The sequence below is a fragment of the Lutra lutra genome, chromosome 10 (genome assembly GCF_902655055.1).
Source record: "Lutra lutra chromosome 10, mLutLut1.2, whole genome shotgun sequence".
Lineage (NCBI taxonomy): Eukaryota > Metazoa > Chordata > Mammalia > Carnivora > Mustelidae > Lutra > Lutra lutra.
In genome coordinates, this window is record NC_062287.1 from 10,523,748 (window position 1) to 10,540,604 (window position 16,857).

The 16,857-nt window shown below is 37.9% G+C and overlaps 1 protein-coding gene across 4 annotated transcripts in view; it reads left to right on the top strand.

Moving 5' to 3' along the window:
- Positions 1-16,857, top strand: part of HTR3B (5-hydroxytryptamine receptor 3B) — a 48,514-nt gene that overhangs the window by 13,668 nt on the left and 17,989 nt on the right. For 2 of the 4 annotated variants that reach the window (XM_047692383.1, XM_047692385.1), the window contains exon 5: positions 8,732-8,892. In XM_047692383.1, the coding sequence (XP_047548339.1) occupies positions 8,749-8,892 (144 nt within the window). In that variant the 5' untranslated portion in view covers positions 8,732-8,748. Of the gene's footprint in view, positions 1-4,002; positions 4,259-8,718; positions 8,893-16,857 lie in introns of those variants that run through there. The other 2 variants (XM_047692382.1, XM_047692384.1) reach the window with 2 other exon arrangements.

Here is a 16,857-nt window from a genome sequence, read left to right on the forward strand (position 1 = left end):
ACCAAGGCCATGAGCATCTAACAAGTGATGGAACAGGGAGGGAAAATGACATGTGTCAGACTCAGAAGCCTGGAAACTTACACCCGTGTTCTCTGACTTACCACAGAAAACCGTGTCACATGGCCATAAAGGGCCAGAGTCGTGAGGGATACTATTCCTTGTTCATTCATTCATTCATTCATTCATTTTTAAGGACCAGATGTGCATTATTATTAAAGATGAAATTCCAAGCCAAAAGAAAATCAAATGTTGAGTGTGGCTTTGGACTTGAAGTGGTGGCCCAGTGATTACCTTGATACTTATTTCAGAGGATAATGCTGTGGAGTAAAGAAATTTCATATGGGACTCTACTCATTAGATATTTGATTTTGGCTAGAGCATCCATTTCTACTTTTCTCCTCCAGCCTGACCAGATGTGCTGAGAAAATTTGGTTTCCCCCGAATATGTACATCTGTCAAAATTCCTGTCAATTTTAGCACGACTGCCAAGGGAGTGAACAAAGAGAGTTAGCGATTAACTTTAAAGAACTTTGTTGGAGAGGAATAAAGATATTTAAGGTCTATTTTGTGAACTAATTGCATTTGCATATTTATGGGATTTACTGATATAGCAGTAATTAAAAACTATTTAGTAGTCTTAAAGGACACATAACTCAGTTGCTGTTTGCATAATAAACACTTCCTTATTATGTTTGCATAATAAACCCTCTCCCCCGCCTTCTTCTAAAAGACACTGGTCCAACTAAGAGGTGTCATATCTTACTAGGAAATAATGGAGAAACAGAGTGCAAGGACTCATGGGAATGTGGGGAGGGGGGCTACTGAAAGAAATACATCTCTAGGTACTCAATGGTAGGCCTGACCTAAACCGTGTTGAGGAAACAGTTGATTCAAACCTCAGATTAATAAGTCTTTCTTTTCCCAGCTGATATTTGAGAAGCCTGAATGCTGAGCTCCTGACAATTCCAATTTTTTATTTTAATACACTGATCTGCTTGAAGGACCTGAATGAAGTTCACTTCCCATTCATCTTTCCTAAAGAGCTGTCTAAGGGTGGGATAGTGGGGGTGAGATCCTTGAGTCATGGATGATAAGAAACAATGTGAGTAAAAAGTACTGTATTGAGAAAAGACAGTTTTCATGAAAAATTAAAGGTTGAACAGGGAAGAGATAGCAAATCTAAAGGCACTGAGTAAACAAACTACATCCAGACAGGGCAGTAAGGTCAGAAAAGGTACTATCTGAGCCTTCTGGTGATGCGGAGCAGGGCGGGCCATCAAGGAAAGATCAGGAAGCATCTGCATATAAACTATTTTGAGGACAAGTCACTCACATAAAACCTTTCCCATCTTGGCAGAATTCATCAGCCAATAAAGAGCTGTAATGGGCAGGATCACCAGACTGTTGTTAAATTAGCTAATGAAGGTCGTAATGTACCTGTATTACACATCATTAGCAATGGCCTTCCAGTAACAGATGGGGATATGAGGAAGTGAGAAGAAAAGGGAGGGGAAGCATGTCCCAGAAGGTTTGACACAGAGCCATGCTTACTAAAATGCGTGGCAAGAATGTAATGTTGATCATCATCTCAATTAAACCTTTGCATAAAGGCAAGCTTCCGTGTTGCCTTCCCATAGAAAGTGCTGTGTGCATGGAAATGCTGCCTGTAGTTTGCCTTTCTCCCAATGGACAGGGCTGGGACCTTGATGGCCAGACCAATCCTTGGTGATGTTCTCTCTTGATAAAGCCCCATTTATCCGGCCATTCTCTCTAGAGGATATTTCTCAAACTTTCCATACCTTTGTATCAAATTTCCTCTACCAGATTACATTTTTGTTTTCTGAAATATTTTCAAATACACGCAGCAAGACTGGAAGAATAGCAGAATGAACCCCTCCCCCCCATATACACACACCATTTGAGAATAAACTGTCATCTGAGTACTTAGTGGGTGATTCTTACAAACAAGAACATCACATGGTTTCAGCTCCATCAAAATCAGGGAATTAACATTGCTACATCGTTACCATCTAATCTACCAGCTCCAGTTTGAGTTTTAGGAATTCTTCCCAACATGTTCTTTGTAACAACAGGATCCCAGCCAGAATCACAGGTTATGCTGAGTCATCCTGTCTCTTTAATCTACTTTTGTGTGATATGGTTTCTCAGTCTTTCCTTAGCTTTCATAACTTTGACACTCTTGAAGATGATATATGCCCGTTTTGTAGAATGTCCCACGGTATGGGGTTATCTGGTGTTGTCTCCTCGATAGATTCAAGTTTTGAATTTTTTGCCAGATGATAACAGAAATGCAGCTGTGTCTTCTCAATTCCTCCTATCTCTGCAGCACACAACTCCCATGATTGGTAATGTTAATTTTCATTGTTTGATTAAGGTGTTGTCTGCCAGATTTCTCCATGGAAAGTTTTTTTTAAATCATTGTGATTAATGAGTATCTTGTGTAAGTGTCCTGTTTTTCATCACTTTCACCAACTAGTTTTTATCAGACACTGATGTTTCTTGAGTGAATAATTACTATGAAGATTCTAGCATTCCTTCTACATTTCTTAGTTGGCATTCTAACTTAAGGAAAAGCCGTCTCTTCTTTCCATTCATTTATTTAAATCTGCATGGACTTGTAGATTAGTATTTTATTTAGTGGGTTATAATTCTTCAGATCATTATTGATTTTAATGCTTGAATTGTCCCAGATTTGGCCAGTGGTAGACCCTTCAAGCTGATTATGCCCTTTTACCATATCCCTATTATTCTGTCTAGCACTTCTTTGTGATGCAATGAGATGTTCTAGGCTCTTCTTAACACTTCTCCTGCCCAGCCCAGAAATTGGTCATTTCTCTATTTCTTCCTTTTAAGTAGGTATGTTATTTAGAACTTAAGCTCTGGGTATTGGGTATACTTATTGCTATTGGGGTGTCCCTCCCCACAGACCCACTGGAAGACTGAGCTAGGGATGTATGTTTATAAGGACATGGGTACACACACATTTACATCTGTGTTTATTTCCATTTTTAGCTAACATGTACTGAGAACCATGAGTTCATACTGATACCAACAAAACCAACTCAGCACCATGGGTTTGTCCTAATTTTCTCCATTTCCATATTTGTAACTCCTGTCACCAGTAGTAGGACACCAATCAGGCTACATTTTATTGGTAGATAAAAATTAAGACAAGAGCGTCAAAAATTCTAAACAAAGGGACTGCATAATTAGTAGAACAGGGATCAGGTATGTATGTTTCTCCTTAGTTTGCTCTGTGTAACTCACCTCAGTGCTGTGCCTCTACAGTCCCACTTATAGAAAAAGCAGATGCGGGAAATGGTATGAAATTTAGTTTTTGTTTCTAGAGCATCTGTCGTGTCTACCAGTGGCAGATAGAGTTATATAGAATCATGCTTCTTTTTCCTTAATAATGAAGAGTGGATGGATACTCAATCAAAAAGTGAAAGGAAAATTTTATCGAATGATGTTAAACATTAGTAGCTCTCATCTTCAGTAAGCCTGGAAGCATCCTCTCATACACAGTTACTTTCTGAATTGTACGCAGGGACAATTGAAGACACACTCCCATTTATAAAAAATCAATGTTTCTTTTAATTAAAGGGGCTTAGGAAAAACAAAAAGCACTTTCCCTGTATTGTTAGCAGTTGTCCTTCATTGGACAATACCAGGTTTCCATTAGCTTTGTGTAATTCCAGAGTCCAATAACCACTGTCAAATGCTGAAGATGTAGCCGCATAAGTCTGATTTAGAACAGCTATTTAGATCTCAATTATTAATGAAATTAGTGTCCTGAATGTCAGCAAGAGCACTGCCTTAGGTAAAGGCTGTAAAGGAAATCATATTAGTGTGGAATTTCCTCTCCTTAGGGGCTCCTCTTAGATTACATTATTCACTTAGCTATCTCCCGTCAGGGAAATTGAAATGTTGGCCATGATCTAAGCCTGGGGCAGAACCAAATGTAGAAGTTAAGGGGTATCTCAATGGCATCGATTCCAAAACATTTGCCTGGTGCCGGCGTTGCCGTTGGTCCGGTTTAATGTTTACAAAATAGCACCAGCACGGACAGCAGACACTGGCCAAGACAGAAGAATGGAGTGAAGAGGAGGCCATTTAGGAAAAATTGAGTGCAGTCCATCCAATAGGCAAGTTGCATGTCTCCTCTTTGGGCCGAGCCCGAGAACACTGGCAGGTGCCATGGCTTTCCTGTGGCCCTTCATCCTGGTGGCTGCCTCAGGTGGGTCCTTTTAATGATTTTACTTTCAGCCCAGAATATTAACTTTTAAAAGCTAGAGACAGTATTTTTCTACCTGGTGCTGTATAACTCCTTACAAGTGTTCGTTTTTACTTAGCATCTGTAAAGCACCAGTCCTGCGAAGCGACGTGGAGCCCGGTGATTTGTTATGTCTTTGCTCCTACTATTACAGATCTGGAAATACAAACGGAGTCACACAGTGGGGCTCTTGACACACAGCTGAAAATATGCTGGAAATGTTATAGCTGTTTGATAAAGCTTCTCCAGAAATCAAGCTCTCTTTGTGGCAATTTACATCGAGAGTTTGGGGCATTCCTTATTCAGATTTGCTTTTGTGTCTGAATAATAGATTTTTATTATCCCAAACAGTCTTGGCTTCGTTATAAGCTTTCGGTAGCCCAGAGAGTTTCCTGGATACAGCTTGGCTGAGGACACCTGCGTATCATTTTGGTATTACGGGTCTCACCCAGCCATGCAAAGTCTGTGTAGGTGATAAATATATCTCCAGAGACAACTACTAGAAACTTGAATGTTTTTAGTGTACATTTCCCCTTAAGATACTTTAAAAATTAATATAGCCTTCTGAATTTCTAGAACTAAGTTTTTGTGGTATGAGTATTAACTCCACTGAATTGGGCCATTTGTGTTAAGATCCAATAGATTCTTAAAAAACACACAGATCAAGAATATATGTTTATGCTGGTGTTCCCCCAGCACCCCCACTTTCTTGAGGGGTGTCCTCGAGCTCATATCTCAGAGTTTCCATGTTTTAAAATATAACTGGAAGTGGAATGAGTCAATTACTGAGATGAGGCAGGAATTTGGTAGCCCAGCAGCTGGAAATGATTTTTTTTATTGGGTAGAGAAGAAAAATAGCCACTTATCATTAAAATAGGAGAATCCTGAATGTTGAACTTAAAGGATAAAAGCATATCTTAATTATAAAAATGAAAACAGGAAATTTCATTAAATGCCAAATGGGTTTCTTAGCAGAAAATAATTGTGAACATTAAGCTAAGTAAGATAAAATAGAAAAATAAAAGGTAAGGAAAAGAAAGAAAATCTTCTTAATGTCTCTTTCTAATGTTTTGTATTATGCTTGATTTTTGTTCTAAATGTGACAGAAAGTGTGCTTTAATGGTGTCTAGTAATCAGTGCTTGACCATAAATTATACTGGAGACATGTGTTGCAGAAAAAGCTGCCCTTTGGAATTTTTGCTGGGTTAATATCAAGATAACTTGTAAATACAAGAGCAGTAAACCAACCACCAATTTAAGGCCACTGCCTGATGGCAGTGTCCTGGGCAAGAGCCTAGATTAAAAGACCTGTTTAGTTCCTACTGCACTACTCACCAGTCATGTGACCCTGAACAAGCCAATTAATCTCTTAGAGATTGAGTTTTCCTGTAAGTTAAATGCTTATTTTGTATATTGTGGTGATCAGATAAGATAGCATTGTGAAATTGTAAGGTGCAATGCTAATAGAAGGTATTTTTGACCCAAAAACACATACACAGAAAATAACAGTAGGCTGTTTCTGCCCGGTGATGTACACCATGCAACATGTTGGTTTCCTTTTGGAGGTCCACTCACTTCCGTCCCTAATATTCTCAGGGAGCCAGCTCAGTGTAATGTCACAGTAAAGAGCTTGGGCTTTGGATCCAGTCCAGCCTCTTCATTTGCAAGCTGTAGGACTTTGGGTGGTCCTAAGCTCACTAAGCCTCTAGTCTGTTACCTGTAGTGAGGTGGACTCCTCGTGGGGCTGAAGAGTACCTGTCTCTAAGGCTGTTGTAAAAGCCAAAGGAGGTCGTTCGTGTAAAATGCTCTGAGCCCAGTGCCTGACACGCAGCATGTATTCAGCCAGATTTGGGAATTCAGTAGACCACACCCCTAAATCTCATTCCTCCTGCAATTTCTCAGATGTGTGTGTAACTCTTTTATACTCCCAAAGCTGACATACTAAGTGAGAACAGCTCTTTTCATCACAGTGCCCAGAACTCTTTAAGATAGAATTCGTCAAAGCAAGGAAAACAAAGGAAAAATTCTATTGTATTCTTATCTTTAAAAAAATATATATCTCTGCCCCTAAAAGTGCTTTATAGCTCAGCCCCCGACACATTCCACTTTCTAGAAATCATACAAGTGAATTATTTGGAGCCAAGTATTAGCATCCATAGAGGCCGCATTAACGAGGAATCTTCCCTGGGTCTGTGGATAGCTTCCATCAGTGTCTGTTGAAACATCACTGAACTGTGAGTCATTTAGTGCTTGTGTGAATGTCACATTAGCTTTCAAGGGGCATAATTTACTGTTAATTAATGGTCACTTAAATCCGTAATCTCTCTCCTGTAATTGATCTTTCTCCTCAGGCAAATTTGCATTCATAGTAGAAATGTAATTTATTATTTCTTCCCATTTTAAACAAAGAACTTTTTACCCTTATAGTTTATTTAAGCATACTTTCATTTCCTTCTTATTTTTCCTCCTATTGTTGCTTGTTTCTCTGTTGTTCCTAGTTCTAGATTCTAGAACTTTCTCTCTTTACCCAAAGGCTTTGACACGTCCTGGAAAATTTGTTTATCCATAGGAGACGTATGGATTGTTTCCTAGAAAAGACAGCAGAAGGGAATTTTAGTCTTAATAGCAGAGGGTATAGGGAAAACACATTCATTTCCCAGAATTCTGTTTTAATTCTGTCTCAGATAGTTTCCTGTATCGAAACATGCACATTTCAGTGTTTCCCCAACTGGGACTTGAATTGGGAGCTTCCAAGCGAGGTGAAGGTGAAGTTGCCCAGAGCGAAGTTCACAGGAAAAGCACCAGACAGGCTTTGCTTTGTGCTCCTGACTTCTCTCCCCTGGGGTACACCAGCAAGAAATGGTCTCAGGTAGAGAGAGTCACAGCACATTTTTTGGACAATCACGGTTCACAAAAACCCTGAAAATGATGCTCGATGCATGCCACCTACCTTAGTCCTCCATGCCTGAATAGCGGATGCCATTTTGGGCATCTCCGTGGGTGAATAGTTAGGGAGTTAAAACGCTCATTAGCTTCGCAGTTCTGGTGGTAATGAGAGTGAATATTCCACTGCCCACAGTGACTCTGCATTGCACCCCCAGCATCGTCGTTAGCATTTTGGTCACAGTGACACTGATAAATCATGGAAATTGCTGTCTGTGGCGGCAGGTGACACGACATCATTCATAAAGAAATGGGTATAAACAGGACTGTCACACAGGGAGAAGATATCTCATTTACAGTTTCCTGCTGGATCCCGCATACCTTCAGCAGCTCATCAAAATAACTATCAAAACCACTGAGAGGTGAGGTGAATTCACGCACAGGACACTACAGATAGATTTCACTCACGCACTGTGGCAGGAGGCGTGCAATTTGCTCCAGTCCAATGACTTAGCGAAGCTTTGAATCCCCCAGGAGGTGGCAAAGCTTGTGAGCAAAATATCTTTTTCAATTCAGAGGAAGCCCTCACAAATTTGTCACTTCCAATTGTTGGTGCTCATTTCTCTTGCTTCTTTTCCCCTGGCCTCCCCTGCCTCAACACCAGTCACTGCTCCTCTACAAATCAGGATTCCCAGGCCATAAAGAATGGTTGTTCTCTGGAAACAGAAAGAATTTTCCCAAAACGAAGATCTCATTTTCTGACAAGTGTGTTTTATTTAAAGACAGTTGAGTGAGAAAAGAGGGTTTTTTTTTTTTTTTTTTTAAGATTTTGTTTATTTATTTGACAGACAGAAATCACAAGTAGGCAGAGAGGCAGGCAGAGAGAGGGGGAAGCAGGCTTCCTGCTGAGCAGAGAGCCCGACGTGGGGCTTGATCCCAGGACCCTGAGACCATGACCTGAGCCGAAGGCAGAGGCTTTAACCCACTGAGCCACCCAGGCGCCCCAAGAGGGTTTTTTTTTTAATTGTTGTTGTTTTTAGGAGAAAAGTATGAATTGGAATCTTGTTAATCCCATTACGTAGGAATTTTTGGGTTCACTGGTTTGTCCATGTTTCTACGTGAATTTCCTATTGAATTACAAATGAAAAACATTAAAGTCAAGGAGGAGATCACTTTTGATTAAGTGTATGGGAAGATTTGTTTTGTTTTGTTTTTTCCCTGTGTTTTAGAAGGGGGTGATACTAGAAGACAGGATTCTGTCTCCAAGATGCATGAATGCTGTGAAAATAGAATTGTAGGTGCGGTTTGGATCCTTGGAGATCCGAGCTGACTTACTGACGGTTACAATGAGCTGTCTTTATTGGACAGTCAGGTCATCAGCTTACTTTAAGCGTCTGCCAAAGAGCCCACTGGCTGGCTATGAACTTCAGGAAATTGGGGTAAGCTGAAAACCGTATTCTGCCAGGACCCACCAAGTCCTCAACGGTCTGAGATCTCCTTGAGATGCTAAGCTCCTCTTATTTTCCTCCTCATGATGCCAGTTTTGTTTTTCAGAAACCCTAGCTGTGGACATGCCTCATCCCACGAGCCCTGCTCTATATCGTCTCACCAAGCACCTACTACAGAAATATCACAAGGCAGTGAGGCCAGTTCACGACTGGACTGAGGCCACCACGGTGTATCTGGATGTGCTTGTCCACGCCGTTTTGGATGTGGTGAGGACTGTCTTACCCCTACCGATCCCAGTTACCTGTTTGTAACAGCACCTGCTGTTTACATGGGAGCCTGGTTGAGCTGGTAGGGAAGTTGACCTGGACTCGTGTTAGTAGTGAGCATGAGGTAAAACACTTACTAGGCAAACCATGCTTTCTAGTCCCCGACTTGCAATGTGAGAAGCAGAGCATCTAGAAATAGGAGTTTCATGGAATTAAGAGGTTTTAAAAATTGTGGTCACAGACCACTGTACATATTTTATGAGTTTGCTGAAACAAAAAAAAAAAAAGTATTTTTTTTTTCCCTATAGCTCACATTTCTTAGGGACAGTAGTAAATTTCAGAAAAACATCTACCACTTATTGCCTGAAATTGAGAAAAAGAGAAAAACGTGTTCTGGTACTTTGAGTTTATACCCAAGGTGTTTACTAAGGGTGGTGAGGGAAGATTTGCTTATATAGCTATCTTCTATATCTAGAAAGTGGGTTGTTGTGGGAATTAAATGAGAGAATACATGGAAACCCAGTTACCAGAGGTCTTAGTAGGTCCTCCATAAATGATGGCTTATCCTTGCTTCCTCTTTCTCCTCTTTTCTTAATCACAAAGTCTTCAGTATCAATAGGTCCCAGATTTATTTTGATTTTTCTGAAGAGCAGACTTTACTGAACTTGTTTGTTAATGTAGTTTAATATCTTTTTTCAATTTACTTCCCAAAACTTGTTTTTCTAATTGAGGTATACACGTGTTGAAACACACAGATCTTAGGTATACAGTCTAATGAGTTTTGGTAACTGGGTGCATGCATAGAATCCACACCCCTATCAATATAATAAATATTTCCATCACCCCAGGAAGACCCCTCATTGACTTCTCAGCCAATCCCCATCTCTCCATCCACAGAGACAATCACTGTTCCCATTACTTTCATCATAGATTATTTTTGCCATTTCTAGAATTTCATATGAATGAAATGTTATTGTGTGTCCTCTATTGTGTCTGGATTTTTCATTCGGCATCATGTTTTTGAGGTTCACTCATGTTGGGTTTGCCAGTAGTTTTTCTTTTTTATTGGTGAATAGTATTTGGTTATGGTTATACCATGATTTGTTTATATCCATTCTTTCTTTTTTCTTAAGGAGAGAGCACAAGAGTGTGTGGTCAGGGGGTTGGGCGTGGGTGGAGAGGCGGAGGGAGAAGGAAAGAGAGAATCTTAAGCAGGCTCCATGCCCTGCACAGAGCCCAACACGGGGCTCAGTCTCACAACCCTGAAATCATGACCTCAGCTGAAATTAAGAGTTGGACACTCAACCTACTGAGCCACCCAGGTACCCCTGTTTATCCATTCATATGCTGATAGGCATTTGGGTTGTTTCCAGTGTTGGGATATTATTAATAACACTGCTATACAAGCCTTTTTATGTACATGTTTTTATTTCTTAGGTAAAACCTAGAAGTGGAAGAATTGGCTCAGACAGGTGTACCCTTATTGAGAATCTGCAAGGCTAATTTACAAAGTCGTTGTATATTTTACACTCCCATGAGTCAGATAGCCGAGTTCCCATTGCTCCACATCCTCATCGGTATTTGGTGTTATCAGTCTTATTTTTAGCCATTCTGTTGAGGGTATAATGGTATTTCACTAAGGTTTTACTTTAAATTTCTCTGATGGCTTGTGACCAAGAATTCTCTTCCATGTGCCTATTGGCTACTTACATATCTTTCTTTGTGAAGTAGCTTTTTAAGTCTTTTCCTTTTTTTTTCTTTTAAATTATGTTGTTGGTCTTTTTGTTATAGACTTATAGGCATTGTTTATATATTGTCATACTTATACATTGCAAATACTTATTACCAATCTCTGACTTACCTGCTCATTCTCTTAAAGGGTCTTATGGTGACCAGAGATCTTAAAGTTTAACGAGGTCCATTGTAAATCAATTATTTAGTTGTGGTTAGTGCTTTCTGGGTACTAAGACACCTTCAATACTCCCAAGTTCACAGACATATTTTCCTGTATTTTCTGTCAGAAGATTTATAGTTCTTAGTTTCTTAGATTTCGTCCTAGGATCTATTAAGAATTAATCTTTGTGATGGTGTGAGGCATGGGTCAAAGTTTTTGTTGTTTTTGTGTGTTGTTCCGGTTTGGTTTTTTGCATTCAGACAGGAGTTGAAAAGGCTTTCCTCTCACCATTGATTTGCTTGGTGCCTTGGTTGAAAATTAGATTGACTGATAAGTGTTGGGCTATTTCTCTTGAAATCAGGCAGTGTGAGTCCTTTCCATTTCTACATAAATTTTATAATTACCTTGTCAGTTTCTTTAAAAAAAAAAACTGCTGGGAGTTTTTTTAGGATGGTGTGGGATCTGCAGAGTAATTTAGGGGAGAATTGACATCTTAATAATAAATATTCCAGTTTTTAAATACGTTCTGTCTCTCTATTTATTTGGGTCTTCAGCACTGTTTTATAATTTCCAATGTAGAAGCTTTACATATATTTCTATTAAACATATCCCAAAGTATTTTTGCTGCTATAAATATTACTTGAAACTTTTTATTTTCTATTTGTTATTGTTATAGATAAATATTAATTTTGCATGTTGTATTTTGTATGTTATATTTTGTATACTGTGGTCTTGCTAAATTCACTTGTTAATTTTGGTAGTTTTTTGGTAGATCGATATTGTCTACATATACAATCATGTCATCTGCAGATAGTTTTACTTCTTCCTTTCTAATCTGTTTATACTCTTTATTTTTTCATTGTCATGTTATATTGACTAAGACTGCTCCTACAATTTAACAGAAATAGTGAGAGCAGACACCCTTGTTTATTCCCATTCTTAGGGGAAATTTTTTCACCATTAAGTCTGATGTTAGTTATAGCTTTTTTTAATCAATGTTCTTTATAAGGTTGAGGAAGTTCCTTCTTATCTATTGTACACTAAGAGTTTTATTTTGTTTTTTTAAATCATGAAAGAATATTGAATTACATCTAATGTTTTTTCTCCATCCATTTGGATGATCAGATAATTCTTCTGTTTTATGCAGTTAAAAGGGTGAATTATTTTGATTGATTTTTCAAAAGTTAAAATGTCCTTGTATTCCTAGGATAAACTCCATTTAATCTTAATATATTATCCTTTTTATATATTTCTGGATTTAAATACCTACTTAATATAGATTGCATCTATGTTAATAAAGCATATTGGGCAATAGTTTTTATCTCTTGTAATGTACATGTCTTGTTTTGGTATCAGGGTTATGTTGGCCTTAATAAAACCATTAAAATGTCTTCCTGCTTCAATTTTCTGTAAGAGTTGTGTAATATGGATATTTTTCTTTCTTAACATTTGATAGAATTCACCAGTAAAATCACCTAGAACTGGAGTTTTCTTGGTGAGAAGATACTCAAATGTGAATTCATTTTCATTAACATATATAAGAATGTTCCAATTTTCTATTTCTTCTTGTGTTGCTTTTAATAATTTGTGTTTTTCAAGGAATTTATCTATTTATCCAAGTTGTCAAATTTGTTTGTTTATAATATTGCCTTTTTTATCCTCATGTGGGTAATTTGTGTTTTCTCTTATTTTCCCTTGACCAATATTGGGAAAGTTTTGTTAATTTTACTTATTTTTTTCCAAAAAACAAAATACTCATTGTTTATTTCACTGATGTCTGCTCTTATCTTTACTTAATTTATTTCTTTTAATTTGTTTTTCTTTACCTACTTTCTTAAAGTGGAAGCTAAGATCATCGATTTTAAACCTTTCTTTTTCTAATTTTAGCATTTATACTATCTCTAATCACTGCTTTAACTGTATCCCATAAAATTTTGAAGCATTTAAAATTGAAACATAAATTACATAAAATGAAACATCTTTTTGAAGCTGATCTCTTCCCCCTGCCCCCCAATACCTGGCAACCAGTGATCTTATCTTTCTCACTATAGTTTTGCCTTTCCAGAAAGCCATATAAATGAAATCCTATGGAATTTGCCCTTCGTTTTGGCTTCTTGGGTGTGGCATCATGCCTCGGAGATCACACATGAGTTGCTGTAGGGCCAGTAGCATTCCACTGTGCAAGGACGTGTACTGCAATTGGCTTGTATGTTTACCAGGTGTTGGACACGTGAGTTATTTCCAATGTGGGGAAATCATGAGTGAAGCCACTAGACACAGTTGCAAATCGTTTTCACGTCTTTTGGATAAATACTCAGATGTAGGTTGGCTGAGTTGTATGATAAGCCTGTATTCAGCTTCATAAGATACTTCTAAATGTTTCCCATAACGGTTGCCTCGTTTTGCGTCCCCCTGGGATGCAGGGGTTTCTTCCACGTCATTGCCAGCACTTGATATTGTCAATAGTTCTAAATTTTAACCATCCTGGTAGATTTGTGATGATACCTCCCTGTGGTTTTTAACTTTTGTTTCACCAAAGACTAATGACATTGAATATCTTTCTCTGTGTTAATTTACCAATTGGTATCTTTTTGGTAAAGGGCTCAAATCTTTCACCCATTTTCAAAACAGTGTTGTTCATTATCTTATTGAGTTGCAGGAGTTCTTTATATATTTTGGGTCTATTTCTGGACTCCATTTTGTCCAACTAATCAATGTTTCTCCTGACACCAGCTCACTGTCTCAATTACTGCAGCATTACAGAAGTCTTGAAATTAGAGCTTGCCTTCCAACCTTCTTCTGTTTCAAAATCATTTTGACTTTTCCAGGTCCTTTGCATTTCCATATAAACTTTAAAATCAATTTCTTTTTTGAAAAAGTGCTGGAATTTTTATTGGGATTACATTAAATCTATCGGTCAATTTGAGGACAGTCAACATTTTAATAATAGTCTTGTAATCCGTGAGCACATTTTAACTCTCCATTTATTTAGTTCTTTAATTTCTCCTAGTAATATTTAGTAGTTGTCAGTGTTTTATGCATATTTGGTTAAATGTATCCCTAAGTATTTCACAATTTTGGTACTATTATAATGGTATTTTATTTTATTTTTATAAATGGTATTTTTAAATGAATCTGTTTGTGGCTAGCATACAAAAATACAGATGATTTGTATGCATTGGCCTTGGATCCTGTGACCTTACCATCTCTTATTAGTTTAATAGGCCTTTTTGTGGATTCAGATTTTCTATGTAGAAAATCACGTTGTCTGTGAATAAAGACCAATTCTGCCTCTTTATCTCTATTCTTTATACCTCTTTTTCCTCTTATCATCTGTTGCACTGGCTTGAACCTCCAATAAAATCTTAAAGAGAAGGATGTGCTATTCCATAAATATCAATTTGATAAATGTCTTTGATAGTATTATTCAAATCTTCTCTAACTTTTTAAATTTTTGACGTTCTATTAATTTCATGAGGGGTGTTAAAATCCCCAGCTGTAAGTGTGTTTGTCTAGTTCTCCGATCTGTGTTTGGCGAGTATACATTGAGAATTATGTGTCTTCTTGATGAATGGATCCTTTTGTCATTATGAAATACCCCTCTGCATGTCTGGTAATATCCTTTTCTTGAAGTTTTTCTCATGCTTACTTCTCGCACGCTGTATGTTTTTGCCGTCCTTTCATTTTCAGTCTCTCTGCGTGACAGTGTATTCAAGGTCCTTTCCTGGAGGCAGCATATAGTTGGGTCTTGCTTTTTTTTTTTTTTTTTAACTTTTCTTTTGAAATAATTATAAATTAACAGAAAGTTGCAAATAAATTTACAGGGAGGTCCTGTGTACCCTTCACCCAGTGTCCCCCCATGTTAACATCTTAGGCCAATACAGTATAATTCCAGCTCTAAAATATTGACATTGGTTCAATCCACAGAACTTACTCAGATTTCTCCAGTTTTACATATACTCGTGTGTGTGTGTGTGTGTGTGTGTGTGTATCTTTATCACATGTGTAGCTTTGTAACCACGGCTACCACACATCAAGTTTATCGTCATCACCAGGGGATGCCTGGTTCTCTCCCTTTATAGCCACACCTCTGTCCCGGACACCTATCCCTAACCACTAGCAAACGATAAGTCTCTCTCCATCTTTGTAATTGTGTTAGTTTGAGAATGTTCTATAAATGCAAACATAAGCATATAACCTTTGAGATAGGTCTTTCCAGTCGATATAATTCCCTTCAGGTTTACCCATGTAGCACATATCTTGAGTTCCTTGGATTTTATTGCTGAGTAGTATTCTGGGGCATTGTTTTTTTTTTAACCTGTCAATCTATGCATTTATCGAAGCATCTCGTCTATTTGCCAATAACCATCTTGCTATTTGTTTTCTAGTGGTCCCACCTGTTTTTGTCGTTGTTGCTGTTCTCCTTTTTTCCTTTTATTTTGCTTTAAGTAAATTAAACATTCTTTTAATATTTGACTTCAGTTCTTCTCTTGGCTTTTTAGCATCCTTCTGGATTATTTTTTAGAGGTTGTTTTAGGGATTTCCATATCCATCATTCACTTAATACAGTGTACTTAGAATTAATGTTACTGTCCTTCACATAAATTGTACAAATCTTACAACAGTAAGATTCCATTTCCCAGCTCCATTGTCCTTTGTACTACTTTTGTCTTCAATTTTACATTTACATACATAATATTCCCCCACAATATGTTATTATTTTAATGTATTTTGCTAAAATAACTTAACAATTTCTCTTTATTTAAATGGAGATATTTTTCCGTGTTAATACCTTAATGCTCTGCTGTCAATCATAGACTCTGATTTTTTGACTGAGATTTAGACATTGTAATTGATTAAAAAATAATTTGAAACTTAAAATATAATTGATATCACGGGGCTTAAATTATTTTTTTTGTCTGATGCAAGTTATTTTTTTAAAGACTTATTTATTTAAGAGAGAGAGGGAGAGAGAGCATGTGCCCAAGCAGGGGAGGGGCAAAAGGAGAGGAAGAGAGAGAATCCTCAAGCAGGTTGAGTGGTGAGCACAGAGCCCAAGATCATGACTGAGCCGAAATTAAGAGCCAGCGGCTTAACGGACTGAGCCATCCAGGCGCCCCACAAATTATTTTAACATCACTTTCCTCCAGCTCAGATAAATCCCTAATCATCATTTCTTTATAAAAAGGAACATTTAAGTGATATGCACACCAAAAAAGAAAAATATCATTTTTCGCAAAAGTACCAGTTCTAAGATCCTAGAAAATATTTAATGAAGTGCCAGGACATATCCACCCCTACTTCAAAGGCCTCGTCTTACATAAAGCTCCCAGAAAGCATAGAGCTTACAGAAAACTCCCTTAACTTTCCTCTGTAATTGGATACTGAACTAAAATTTTTGAGAGTTAATTTCCTGGGTCAGTATCTTCACATACTTAGGGAATATTAGTCTCTACTAGTTGTCAGTGGGTTATCACGACTGCATTGTTTATCAGTCATTGTTCAATGGGAATAGCCTGATTTGAATAAGGACACGGGATATGAGTCACATCCTGCAAAACCCCAAGACACACGGATAATCAACTTTTGAGTAAGGGAATAAGACTACCTTTAGGTCTATCCTCCTCCTCCCACTTTCTGCTTCGTATTTTTTTTTAAGATTTTTTATTTATTTATTTGACAGAGAGATCACAAGCAGGCAGAGAGGCGGCAGAGAGAGAGGAGGAAGCAGGCTCCCTGCTCAGCAGGGAGCCTGATGTGGGGCTCGATCCCAGGACTCTGAGATCATGACCCGAGCCGAAGGCAGCGGCTTAACCCACTGAGCCACCCAGGCGCCCCATCTGCTTCATATTGATTAAGATAAAATAGAATTGCTCAGGCTTTCCTTTAGAGGGTTAGTTGGAGATAAATAGAGAAAAGGAGTAAAGTTTCTATGTTAATATTTTTCTCTTGGAACAACTATATCAAATTGAAATTTATCTGTTTCTCTCTATCCTGATAAAATAAAGCCAGATTCTTTCCGGTAGTTAAGGAGAACACCATTATTTTTTCAAAGATATGTTTTCTCCATT